We start from the raw sequence: 13506 nt of genomic DNA, 5'->3' as shown, positions 1-13506 counted from the left end.
CATTTAGGCCAGCCCTAACTCTCTTACCTTAGGAGGGACCAAAGCCCAACAGTACAAAAAGGCCCACCACAAATGGATTAAATGAGATTCCTTCAAACTAGCTTAGGGCAAAAAAATTGTTCCACAAAACTAAAAAAACTGTCATTGATATTTAACTATTTTATGAAATATTAGCTCTAAAATGAGATTTCATTGATTTAGGTAGAAAAAAATATTATGGAAAGTCAGTAAAAGAATTTACATCAGTTTATGAAAAGTGCTATCTATTTTAACATAAGAACTTACTCTTTTTATTTTACCCAACTACTTTTCAAAACATTCATATAAAATTATTTATTCTAAACTCTATTTAAAAAAAATAAAAAATAATTAATTTTTAAAATTGTTTCTTTCTCTGCACATAACTATCATCCACTCTCTACATTTATCTCGGGAAATGCAAAGAAAGAAAAAAGAAGAAGAAGAAATTCGCAACAATGATACTTATATATATTTGCACAAATATTGTAGCAAAAATGCATTTTGGGGTTGGATTTGGCCTTGATGCCATTTTACAATACTTGATGCCAATGAGATAAAAATAAACGGGTATGGTCAATATAAAAATAAAACCAAAATATACAGGGTCAAAATAAAAATTTTAAAACTTAAAAGGACGAAAATTAAATTAAAGCAAAAGCCAACTTTTAGTTTTAGATTTTAGATTGAACTGTGTGGAAAGTATAAAAGCTAAGCAAAAGTCTATCCCAGTTTGGTGAGATTTTTTTCTCTACTCTTTCATTCCCTCTCTGCTTCACTTTCACAGTTTCTCTCTCTCTCTCTCTCCCCTCAAACTTTCACTAATTTCACAGCAACCCTCGCAACAAATTCAGTTTTCTCAGAAGAACTATGATATACCTTAGTGCATTTAAGGTTCAATGGAGCCTTTTGTTAAGCACTACTACTTGAACTCTCAGTTAAAACTATATGCTTTGAGTTCCAAGTTGTCCTCCTTTGTAAATTATCGGAGCTTTTATTTTTTGGTTACTTGTTATTCTTTTGAATATTCAGCTGGGTTCCTATAATTTGTCGAAATTAAGGTAATATTTGCAAGATCTTTATTTATTTTTGTTTTACTTTCTTGCCCTTTAGTTTTCAGTTCTGTTTAGGCAGTTTGAGTTTATATATCTGTGGTATTTAATACTCTTAATTAGTTACTTAATTGATTTAATAAGTATGTTTCATTGTTATGCAAGTGTGTGATATGTAAATAGTAAAATTTTCATGGAGATCTGGTTGATTTTTCATTTTTATGATTTTTATTTTCTTGTTTGTGGTTGAGATGTACAAAATTACAGTTTTGATATTTGAACTAAAAACATAATGATGTAGGGACTAAGGAAATTCTTAGGTAACATTTAACTTGATTATAGAAGTAAAATGGGGAAGGCATTTTTCTAGGTGAAGTTTGGATTTATTTTTATTTTTATTCTTCCATTTTCTGTTTGTTGGATTAGAAAAACTAAATTTTCCTGAAGAGACTTATTTGGATGTTCTTTGCTTAACAATTTGCAGAGCATTAATGTTGATTAGAGTTACTGTGTTAGTGAGGGTAGAAATCTACTGGGAACTATGTGCTTGTTAGCGTGACAATAAATTTTAGCATAATGGGGCATTGCCATGAAAGTGGTGCCAATGTTGGTCCAATGGAGATAACTAACCTTTTATTTTTATTTTTAAAATTTTGAGTTAATTTCTGAATATCAGAGCATTGCATGGTTAGCAGAGTTGTTTGAGTTTATTACTAAATTATACGTTTTCTATTTGACCTGATTTATGTGTATGCATGTTTTTGAGTGGCAGAAAAATGTTTTACACCTTTTCAGCTGACCAGATAGTAAATAAAAGACATCATAATTTTCAAGTTTATCATTGTTAATCATACCCATAGAACCTATAATCTAAAATAGGACGACGGCTAAGAGATTGGAGAACTATACGAAATGATTGCACCATGTACAATCTACATGGGTAAAATCATGATAATTTCTATTTTCACTGCGAAGTGTGTTCACCATCACTTGTGATTCTGTAACGAATCTTCTTGTTCCAGGTGAAAACTGCCTTATATCCAAAATTTAAGTATATGTGCCAACATTTTGACCTCAGTATAGTCAAACCTTATCTTCGGTCGGCGAATACCTGAGCTATCTGAGAAGATATGGTCAGCTTGCATTCAGCTGATATGAAGACTATACAGGTTCTGTTGATAGACTACTTCACAATTTTCCTCTTTGGAACTAGCATGCAAATCTCTTTCTTATTTTTTCTTTAGAGTTTCTTCTTTTGTCTAGTTTTGATTTGTCAATTTGCCATGCAATCATATTGCTAAAACCTGAACTTCACCACACAACATTCCAAACCCCAACCTCAAATCATCACCCCCCCCCCCCCCCCTTTCTTTTTGTACTGCATTCCCAAATGTAAGATTCACTACATGTTTGTTCAGATCATGTTTTAAAATTATGTTAGTACCATTTCACTTCTAACAAGTGATGCACACATTTTTAACCACAGATAGACATCCATGAGACTTATTTATGATACATTGTAGCGAAGGATTTGATGTTGCTATAGAATTGATTTTTTTTATTTTTATGTATCGTGTATCATACAATACATGAATGCTCTATCTATCAAATTCATAAAAAATTATAAAGGAAAATAACAACTACCTCCCTTGAGGTTTCAAGAAATGACACTCACCCTCAACCTTTTATAAAAAAGACACCACCCCCCCCCCCCCCCCCCCCCGCGGGCCCCTCCCTTTGCAGTTTGTGATAAACCAAAACCAAAGAGATTAGTCCTGACCTTCTATTGTCAACAAAAAAATTCCTTTTTTTTTACTATAAAGATTATAACCATTGACCACAGAGAGCTTCCAATGATTGAAAGCCTTTGCCACCCTGAATCTTTTCTGCTCCTTTGGAAACTTCACCACATTAGAATTAGCTTCCACCTCTTCCTCTTCAATTGAATTGTAATTCATGTGGATCCTGATGTGACTACCTAAGGCCTTCCCATATTGGTACCTCTTATTGCAGAACTTGCACACATATTGCTTCTTTTGCTCTTTTCATTCGATTAGTTTGACCAGTCAAATAAAAAAGAACTTGATATAAAAAAAAAAAAAAAGAAAACATAAAAAGGAAACTAAGTCTTACCTCAAATCTGCAAGAATGCTACATTCCACGATATTGTTCCACCAAGAACACCAAAATGACGAAGCATAGGAAGTGAGAAGCCCAACCAGATGGGGAAGTTCAGCAACATATCAAACCCACATAAAGGAACTTATAAAAAAAAAAAAAAAAAATCAAACCCACATAAAGGGTCCTTTAAAATCCATTTTCATTCCATGTACTCTCTCCCCCTCTTGAATGTTAATGATTTAATGCATTTGAAAAGATAGTTCAAAATGGGTTGCTAATGATGGTTTGGCCAACTCCCTTCCCTTTTGCTTTGTTCAAAATGACTTTTTATGTGTTTCTGATGAAATATAAATTTAGTTCCACAATAACTCAATCTACACTTCAAATTTCAAAGTCTCTCTTAGAGTTAAAAAAAAAAAGGTATTAATAAGCGAAAGAAAAGGTTCTTTATCCTCTCCCATTCATCCACATCTGAAGAGAAGAAATTGGTGGATTGCCAAGTTCATTTTGCGTTATTGAACATACACAAAGTGATGTAGGACAAGGGGGAACAACAAAATCTGATTTAGAACACCAGGGGCAGATCCGGTATAGCTTGGGTTTTGAAGAATTAGAGTTAGGTTTTGGTGGGGAATAGACTAGAAATAATAGGGAATATAGGTTTTAAAAAGGGGACAAGGATTAGTAGGGTTTGGGAATGAAAACAAAGGCGAAAATCAAGATTTGGGTTGATGTAAACAGTGATGTGAACAGTAATTGTGAATAGTAAAATTAAAGAAAATAGATAAATTCTAGGCACCACACATAGGCTTCCTAAGCATCACACCTAGGGTTCCTTGGCATCACACTTCGGAGAAGGTTGCATCACACAAACCATAAAAGAAAGCTTCATAGGTCTTAAATTTAGAAAACATTAATCATTAACCAACTCAATAGAAAGTACTACAACTCTTTAAATGGAAAACTAATACCTAATCCTAGTTGAACTAAGATTTCTTAAAACCCTAATAAGACTAGGACTTGGACTCCTTAGGCTTCTACTACTAAGCCTGACTTAATAACCAAACTTAAAATAAAACTAAAGTTAGGCCCAGTGGACTATAGCACAACCCATTCCTGAATATTAGGAAATTACAGAATTTCCCTTCATACATAAAATAAAATAAAATATAATAAATCCTTCTCATTGCCTCCTGCATCACAAAGGCTAGAGCCATACCCTGATCTATGACTAGATATTAATATACATTGTTATGAAAACATTATATTCAATTAATAATTTATTTTATAATCATTTATGCAATTATATATAACAAATCTTACTAAATAAGGTAATTGGAAATATATATATATATATATATATATAAAACATCTACATTCAAATTATTTACACTTTAAAAGTAATAATATATAATGTAGAATGATATTCTTTTTCTTTCTCATTAGATTCAACATTGTGTCCAATAATCTTCATCTCCATAATCCAAATCAATGTTAGCATCGTTTTTGTAATATTTAAACATCATCTCCATCATTGATAGCCTATTCTCCTTAGAAACAAATTAAAAGCTATATTATTTAGTTGGTGGGCTCCACAATCTGGTTCAATCTCATAATTTTGCATGCATATTAGAAGATTCATATATTGTGTATTAAAAGCTATATTATTTAGTTGGTGGGCTTCACAATCTGGTTCAATCTCATAATTTTGCATGCATATTAGAAGATTCATATATCGTGTATCATCTAATATTAATTACCATGGGTGCTACCATATTTGTGTTATATTCCAAAATGACTTGCGTTTCTAGGTTGGTTTTGATAACATTTGTTGGCTCTAATACCATTTGTCACTTGGGAAAGTGGCAACTACATTTGTGCCATACCTTAAAAGGGCTAGCCACAATTGAAGCTATCTGTAATTGCGTATATAACCCAAATCAACCTAGTATATGCTTGGAGTAAGACTCATTACATTGCACAATTTATTGCAAATCCACACAATCTGGGTGCTTCAATAACCATGTGGAGCACACGCATGATTTGGTGCTCCTTTTGTTACTAGATGTGGTTGATATAAAATTATTTTCAAACCTTAGTTTGTTGTTTTGCTCTTGTATACTAGGGCTTTCTCCTTTTATGTTCGATAGAACTTTATTACATACAAAAGAAAATATATGGTAAATGGACTACATAATAACTTAGATGAGTTGGATATTAATCATAAGGTTTTATTAATATATTTGCAAAATTCAATTAAGGCGGATGCTTTTTGCGCATACTTATAATGGTTGGTCAGAAATTATGGCAAGCAGTTTTTACTTACTAATTCTGGGAAAGTAAACGCAATAAACTTCATCTTGCAAAAATCAAAATAGAGAACTTTGCTTTTCAACCCCAATAGTGGTGCGTGTCTGTTCCTTAGGTTTTATTAGTAGTAGCACTCGAGATATCTTGTCACTAAAATGAAAAGTACTTCTATGGATCCACAGAGCACGCAAGAAATACAAGCTTCAACGCAAGTCTCTCACGAGTCCCAAGTTGACCAACTGAATCACACAACTGAGGCTCCTGTAACAGATTCAGGTTCAGTATCTGCTTCAAGCAATGATAGCAAAAAAGTTTCTCGCCAAGATATTGAACTTGTAAGACAATTCATTCCCAGTTACATATATCTGTTTTTTTCTTTTCATATTTTTGTCTATTCAAATTATCTTTGAAATGGATCTCAACTAATCTATTTCTCATCTTTGTGTTGATAAATTCTGCAAATGGCCGTTGTAGGTTCAGAATCTAATAGAGCGGTGTCTACAATTATATATGAACAGAGATGAGGTGGTTAAAACCCTTTTGAATCGTGCAAGGATAGATCCTGGATTTACAACTCTGGGTAGGCAGCATGAATCCTCTCTACAAGTCTGTGACTTGTTTTTTATATGTTATATTAATAATTTGTTATTATAGCAGTATTTGGTTATAAAAAATTATCATAATCAAGGATTTTCGATTTGTTATCTTCAGTGGAAGAGCTATAATTTTTTTTTGGGTTGCTCCTACATTTAAAAAATAATAATAATAATAATAATAATAATTATTATTATTATTATTATAAAAATTATTATTATTATTATTATTATAAAAATAAGTGGGGTGTGAGTTAATGAATTGGAAAATTGGTAATATTGTTATGACAAAAAATTAGAAATTTTGTTCTCACTTTATGGCTTTATTTTTTGAAATAAGAATCTGACCTACAAAGTAATTAAAAAGTATTATCATTATTTTTACATCTTAAGCAGCACCATAGTCACTTCAGTACTATGTCAATTCACTTAAGAAACACCTTTATGTCAATTTTTATCGCTTTATGTCAGATTTTTTACCAATTTTATAGGGTGTAACTGTAAATCCAATAAAGCTAACTTTTTGAATTTCACTTGTCACTTCAGTACTATTTTCAGTCATCTTATCAATTCATACAAATTTTTTATTAGGTGGACCCCACAATAAATCATCATCCCTTTAATCATTATCTATTTCATTCAGTATGGCAGAAGTTGGAAGAAGAAAATGCTGATTTCTTCAGGGCCTATTACATACGGCTAAAATTGAAAAAACAAATTCTCCTCTTCAACCATCTGCTTGAGCATCAGTATCACCTGATGAAGTATCCTGTACCTCCAAAGGTTCCTTTGGCCCCTATACAGAATGGGATACATCCCATGCCCGGTAAGTTCTTACCTTACAGTGATATGGTTGTTTAAGAGCACAAATTACCTTGTTATATTAATGCAAGAGTAAACAGTGATTTTTCAGAAGCTATTTCTGCATTTCCACTTACTAATGGAATCTAAGTTGATGACTATCTAATGACATTTCCTTAAATAAGTTTGTTGTAAGATGCTTTTGTTAATTCTTATCCTCTGCATGCTATTTTTGAAAACATAATTCCTGTCAGGAAACATTGTATTGTAGTGTCTGCTTTCCTTTATTTTTTCCCCTTGAATCTCTGGTTGATAAACAGGAATTGCTATTGGGGTTTCTTTTTGCTTCAATAGAGTTTTGGGTAAAAACTTACTTTGCCCTTGAAAATGTGGTTCCTTGACAGTGGTGGCTAAAGGTTCTGATCAAGACCAAGAGTCAACTGTAATATGTTATGTGGTATTCTTGTATTATTGTTGTCATAGTTATTCAACACCACTTGTTTGCAGTGCAGTTAATAACTTGCCTATGGGATACCCCGTACTACAGCAACCTTCATTTCCAGCAGCTGCTCAACCCCATCTGGATCCAATGGGTTGTGGAATATCAAGCTGTCATGTGGTTAATGGAGTCCCTGCACCGAGCAATTTTCATCCCATTCGGATGAATTCTGGGAATGAGTGAGAACTTCGAGCTTCATGACAATTCATCATTGATTACCTATTCAATTAACAGTACTTTTTATCATTGGTCTATGTATTTCAATTTATTTGTGTTCCTTGTCTATGAATATTATTACATCAATTCTATGAAATTTCTAATGGTTTGATTAATAAACTATGAGTTGCATGTTCATGCAATGATGAGTTTGTGTGAGTTTTTTCAGGGAAAATAGACATGTTTGGAGTACATATCCCATTTTGATGTTAAGTTTTTAGCTGAAACAACAACCCAATTAAAAAGGTTTCTCACTTCCGTTTAAAATTACATTGGTCACGAACATATTGTGCTTGGATGATATTGGCCTGTCCATGATCAAATCTTATTAGACAATGAAGACTTAATCTCAATCTTCCTTCTTTCTAGATAAGCATTTTGCATGATATAAGTTCCACTAATGGTAGCTGCTTTTGTCCTTGTTGCAGTATGGTGATGGAGAACAGTGCTGCTGATGTGGCTCCTATTATTCCACCAAACAGCACCATGTCATCCATGTCAGAGATGCCTGTGAGTCCTGGATCAGTGGCATCCAGTGGCCATTTCCCCTTTACTGCATCAGAAATATCAGGAATGGGGGTAGAAACATCGGCACTTGATACAGCATTTACATCAGATGTGGCAACTTCAGTAGGATTGCAACTAGCACCAGATGGCCCTGGAAATTCCAGGTCACTAGATCAGATTCAGTGGAATTTCAGTCTATCAGATCTAACAGCAGATTTGTCGAACTTAGGAGGTAATTTGTAGTTCATCTTTATTAGCTGAGAGATAATATCTTGTGGAAAAATTCCAATGGTTGAATGTATTACTGCTATAGTAGATATTTATATCTTTTAATGGTTGCACACACAAGGTGCAAAGAATATTCATATAAATAAATAAAATTAATAAAAAAGAGGAATGCAATGAAGTTTCTCGATAAAAAAAACAGGTTTACATATTAAAATGTAGAGGTTCTTGAATTAATATGAACTAGTGGTTACTCTCTTCCTTTTCTGAGTAGCATAAAGTCATTTTGCTATTAATTGAGACAAAATTTTGCACGGTTCTTCTGGCTACTTGGTAATTATGTAACTTCTTTCAAATCACATAATGTCATGCAAACTCCAGATTGCACCTATTAATGCTAATTGATTTTGTTAGGCTTGAATGATTGTGATTGATGCTGATTGAAATTGATTGATGCTATTAGTTAGGATAAAGTATCGATTGTCCCAAAAACTTAAACTACTGATTGATGCAATTAGAGAAATTTGATTGCTATTTGATTTTTATTTTAATATGTGATGTAATTTCATTTTGAAAATTTTTTCTTTCCATGATTGGTGTAATTAGGGATCTTGTTTTAAAGGGCCAAACATTTACTGTTGTTGAAAGTTGATTATGGATTTATAAAATTATGGTTAGAAGTTTTCTTCTAGTGCTTGGTGTTGTATCCAAGCTACCCTAGGTGGTGATTTTTTGGTTTTCATCTCATGATGTTGATTCCAAGCAAGCCTTTGGTGATAATTTTTGAGTTTTATCCCTTTATTTTGTTCTCTCTTCACACCCCCCCCCACCCCACCTCTCCCCCACCCAAAAAAAAAAAAAAAAAAAAAAAGTTCCACATGAAAGTTTATTGTCTTGCATCAGTTTTTGTGTCATAGCAAACATTGACCCATCAACAACTGCCTCCCCAACACCAACAGCCAAGACACAATAGCTGACAACAATTGACCCATTTTGTTATGATCCTAGTTGCTTAAGTGTAAACTTAAACATTTGTATATAAACTCTTGGACACTCCTCTTGCAAGTTGGTTTTCAAGGGTGAGTTCTATCCATGAGTTTGTAACATTTGGTATTAGAGCCAACCACCACCCCAAGTAATTGGATGTAGCTTATTGAGTATGAGATCAAATGAGTTGTGGCTTTATGGTTGGATCCTAGAGAGTGAAACCTAGAGGCTAGATTAAAATTACTGATAGGTGAGTAAAACCACCAAAAAAGAGAAAGGGCTACCATTGGGTTAATGTCGAGTGAGCCGTCGTGGACGTTGGTTGCGGAGTATGATGGTATGTTATGATCCTAGTGTCCCACATTGCTTAAGTGTAAACTTAAATATGTGTATATAAGTTCTTGGGCACCCTCCACTTGCAAGCCAGTTTTCAAAGGTGAGTTCTATCCATGGGTTTGTAACACATTTCCACACCTTTGATCAACTCCACAGCCTCTGTGAGGCACCCAAATTAACCCATCATAGCCACCTTGACTTGGCCACCCTCTTACTGAAAACCACAGATTAGAAGTACTTGGGAATACTCTTAATATTCACTCCATACACACCAATTGGGCTAACCTTTTGGGCGATTCCAATTAGGTTTTAGTATGTAGCCTGGAGTGGGAGCAAAAGGAAACAAATAAGATACTAGCTCTAATGGGTTTTGGGCTTTTCTGTCAACTCTTGAAAAGCCTAAAATTACCATTAATTATATTTAATACCACAATATAAATATTATTGCACTCTAGGCCTTATTAATAAATTATATTCGAAAACTTTATTATACATACAGCTCCTTAATAAAATATTTGTAGTAATACCAAGTCGTGAATGTTGATTGCCACTTTGAAGATCATTACATCTTAATCCTTGAGTACCCGGTTTAATTTTTTAAATTATTCATCATATATTTATGAAATCCAATTTTATAAATATATACTTTAGTCACTCCTTACTAAAGTGATTAGGCCTAATATTCTAAATAACCAAACTCATTAAATTTATCTCAAGAGAATATTTTATATCTCCGTTAAGAGATTATGAATTTCATCTTGAGAATATATGTTTCTTCAATACTAAATGTGGCTGTCCAACATACTGAAGTTTTGATCGTAATTTTAGATCTCACTCTTGATATATCAAAGCAACTTACAAATCATGATCAGGTTCATTATTCTCTCAGGATTAAGAGTTGATATAAATAGAAGTTGTGAGATTTATTATTCATTTGACAGTTGTTAGTAGAATAATAAATCTCACTGCGGTCCATTTTAATATGTCTTAACACTTAAAACATATCAACTAAAAGTCTCCACTTCCATGATCAAGACAAATCATTTTAGTTGATATGTTATAGTTTTCGTAGATGAAATGTCTAATTTTATTACCGACTACGAATTAAAATTCTAAGTTTACAAAGAACTTATGACTTATATTTTATGTGACTAAATCACATACTATGCATCTAATGGACTTTATGACAATGTCCAAATATTCATGTTACCATTATTTTAGATAATAATAAAACAACTTTGTTAATCACAACATAATGTCATACATAGCATCATACAATAGGATTTAAAAGGCACATATCCTAACAGTTTTGACCACTCAAAGTGACCCCAATCCATTCATGGATCCAAACCCATTTGCACCAGCTACCATTGAGCCAGACAGCTCCAATTGCTGTTGAGTTTGATCGCTGCTATTGTTACAACCTGCACAGGCTGCTGACCTCACCCTTTTGTCCTCATACATGTTGCCAATGCCTCGCTAGGAAATCTGGCTTCTTGTACTGCTGCAAACACCCTCACTGGAGAGCCACTTTGCTTATCACTACTATATCCTGCCGAAATTTCCTATTACAGGTACATGTCTTGAAGTCACAAACTCAAAGATACTCGGTTTTCTATAGCTAAAGACCTAATCCATTATTTAAAAAAAAAGTCAAGCAGCCCAGTTAGCCCATTGCGTGATCCAATCCATACAAATATCCAAGTCCTTGAATCCACCCTACCTATTTAAAAAAAAAAAAAAAAAAGTACGAGCCCAAGCATGTGCCAGTGGTGTCTTTAAGTCGCACTCAATTAGAGGCCTATGACCCATCTAGTGTTACCATGAGCTACACTTGGCAAGGTCCAGTTTCTCCTAGACAGGAAAATTGGTGCAGGCATTAGATTGGACTGATTAATTTTTTGGATTTCATTAATTCTGATTGATGCTATTAGAGAGATTTGATTGCTATTTTGTTTTTTATTTCCATATACACTGTAATCTCAATGAGTATTTTTTTTCCCCTCATGCTTGATGTAATTTGGGGACTCTATTTAAAGGGCCCAAAATTCACTATTGTATACAATTGATCAGGGATGCATAAGATTTGGGTTGGAAGCTTTCTTCCAGTGCTTGGTGGTGATTATTAGGTTCCTATCCTTCTCCCATGCTTGGTGCTGATTCCAATAAACCCTAGCTGCTGATTCTCATGTTCTATTTTTCTGTTTTCATTGCTCGATACTGATTACAAGAGAACTCTGGGTGCTGATTCTTAAGTTCTATCCCTTTTCTTTATTTTATTTTTCCCCAAACAAATGTTATCCTTTGGCCTTGAGAGTTCATTGTCCTGCATCATATAGATTTTGTTATTATGGCAAGAAACCTTTCAGAACTTTTAACATGTCATAAAGGACTTTGGATGGAGAAATTTTCATATCGATTTCAATACTGCATAGCATTTATGTCAAAACCTGTTCCAGACATGCTCTTGCTAATGTTCAAAATTCTTTTGCAGATTTAGGAGCCTTGGGAAATTACCCTGGTTCCCCCTTTTTGCCCTCGGACTCAGAAATTTTGCTTGATTCTCCTGAGCAAGAGGATATAGGTAATGAAAATTGCAGATATTGTTTTTTATTCTGGTGATTAGTAATGGGAGAGCACGATGCAAAGTATACATTTCAACAACACAGACACCTAATTGATAATCAGCTAGAACTTGAGCATTACATAAAGGTGATTTAATTCATTAAAATATCCATTGGCTGTCCACGCAAGGAAAGGATAGCTCTTTTATCGTAGTATCAAGTGTCAACATGGTTTGACCAGACCTGGCTTGCATTTAGGTCAAGGTTGATGTACTTTTAATTACAAATAAATTCTATATCTGAGTACCTCACATACTCTTTCAAGTTCTGTTTATGAGCAGTACCGCATATCAATTATTTAATGGGATCAAGTGTACCCTGAGTTCCAATAATTTCCATAATTAAAATTTGGATGTGTTTCATGTGTTGCTGGTCATATGCTAATTGCTTTACCTCATTTCAGTGGAGGAGTTCTTTGTTGATTCTGTACCTGGACCACCATGCTCTCAATCAGATGAAGAGAAATCCTAGAGGTGAGGCACAACCCGTTTCAATTGAAATTACTAGGATAGGATAAAGTCAGGTCAATAAATAAACATTTGCCATCCATTTACTTGGCATTTTGGGAGGTTTCTCAAATTTGAACATTTTAGTTGGCTAGTTTATGACGCATTAGCGTGCAATACAAGTTATAACGTTCTTGTACTATCTTATCAAGTAACTTTTATTATCTAAAAGCCGAGGACCGTATTTGTTTGTAATCTTATATTTGGTTACTTTCATGGGAACATTGCTCGTTATACAATGTGACAATTTCCTATGTTCAATTTCTACGTGACAAACCAACTAGACAATGGATGGATTTCTTATAGTCAACATACATATGCTGTGCTGTCTGCTTTTAGTTATTGTTTGCAGTGGAGTTAATATTGACAGACACAGAGAATGATGTAAGCAATTGATTAATTTTATTTCGTACCTGTGCAAAGCTTGGTAAATAGTTTGATCTTTTTGGGAAGAACATAAAAGAAAGGGAGTTGTGGGGTGGCGGAAGGTACGTGCCTTGTTTGGTCCTATGCTAATTACCTAAAATTTCTTGTATTCCTCTCAATCTCAAAAAGAGGTGAGTGCAGTGTGGTTCGGTCTGTCTTGCCCCCCGTTTTTTAGACCGAACTGCAATATGCAACAATCTATATTAAAAAAAGAAAAAAGAAGAAAAAGAAACCATTCACTGAAACTGACCAATCAAGCCGAAAGCCCGAAAGTGAAACCCTGCA

The 13506-nt window shown here is 33.7% G+C and overlaps 1 protein-coding gene across 2 annotated transcripts; it reads left to right on the top strand.

The window, feature by feature from the left end:
• The first annotated feature begins 740 nt into the window (after positions 1–740).
• LOC112010418 (uncharacterized) lies at positions 741–13105 on the top strand. Of its 2 annotated transcripts, XM_024042758.2 has the most exons (9): positions 743–1079; positions 2093–2239; positions 5684–5836; positions 5976–6081; positions 6738–6920; positions 7408–7573; positions 8039–8349; positions 12160–12249; positions 12693–13105. In XM_024042758.2, exons 2-9 carry the CDS (start codon positions 2201–2203, stop codon positions 12758–12760), a joined length of 1116 nt encoding a protein of 371 aa, XP_023898526.1. In that variant the 5' UTR covers positions 743–1079; positions 2093–2200; the 3' UTR covers positions 12761–13105. The 2 variants fall into 2 exon arrangements, with proteins under 2 accessions (XP_065634181.1, XP_023898526.1); XM_065778109.1 differs by lacking the exons at positions 12160–12249; positions 12693–13105 and adding an exon at positions 11739–11966 and having other exon boundaries at positions 741–1079.
• Positions 13106–13506: the final 401 nt, after the last annotated feature.

The sequence above is a fragment of the Quercus suber genome, unplaced genomic scaffold (genome assembly GCF_002906115.3).
Source record: "Quercus suber isolate HL8 unplaced genomic scaffold, Cork oak 2.0 scaffold_173, whole genome shotgun sequence".
Taxonomy (NCBI): Eukaryota; Viridiplantae; Streptophyta; class Magnoliopsida; order Fagales; family Fagaceae; genus Quercus; species Quercus suber.
The sequence above is the reverse complement of the archived record's forward strand: the minus strand, read 5'-3'. Positions and strand labels throughout refer to the sequence as shown.

What these genes read in the sequence shown, in the direction of transcription:
- LOC112010418 (XM_024042758.2), top strand. Translation starts at nt 2,201, where the DNA reads ATGGTCAGCTTGCATTCAGCTGATATGAAGACTATACAG. An exon ending in CTGATATGAAGACTATACAG is followed by an intron (nt 2,240 to 5,683) that starts GTTCTGTTGATA and finishes ATGGATCCACAG; the next exon opens with AGCACGCAAGAAATACAAGC. An exon ending in TCCTGGATTTACAACTCTGG is followed by an intron (nt 6,082 to 6,737) that starts GTAGGCAGCATG and finishes TATTTCATTCAG; the next exon opens with TATGGCAGAAGTTGGAAGAA.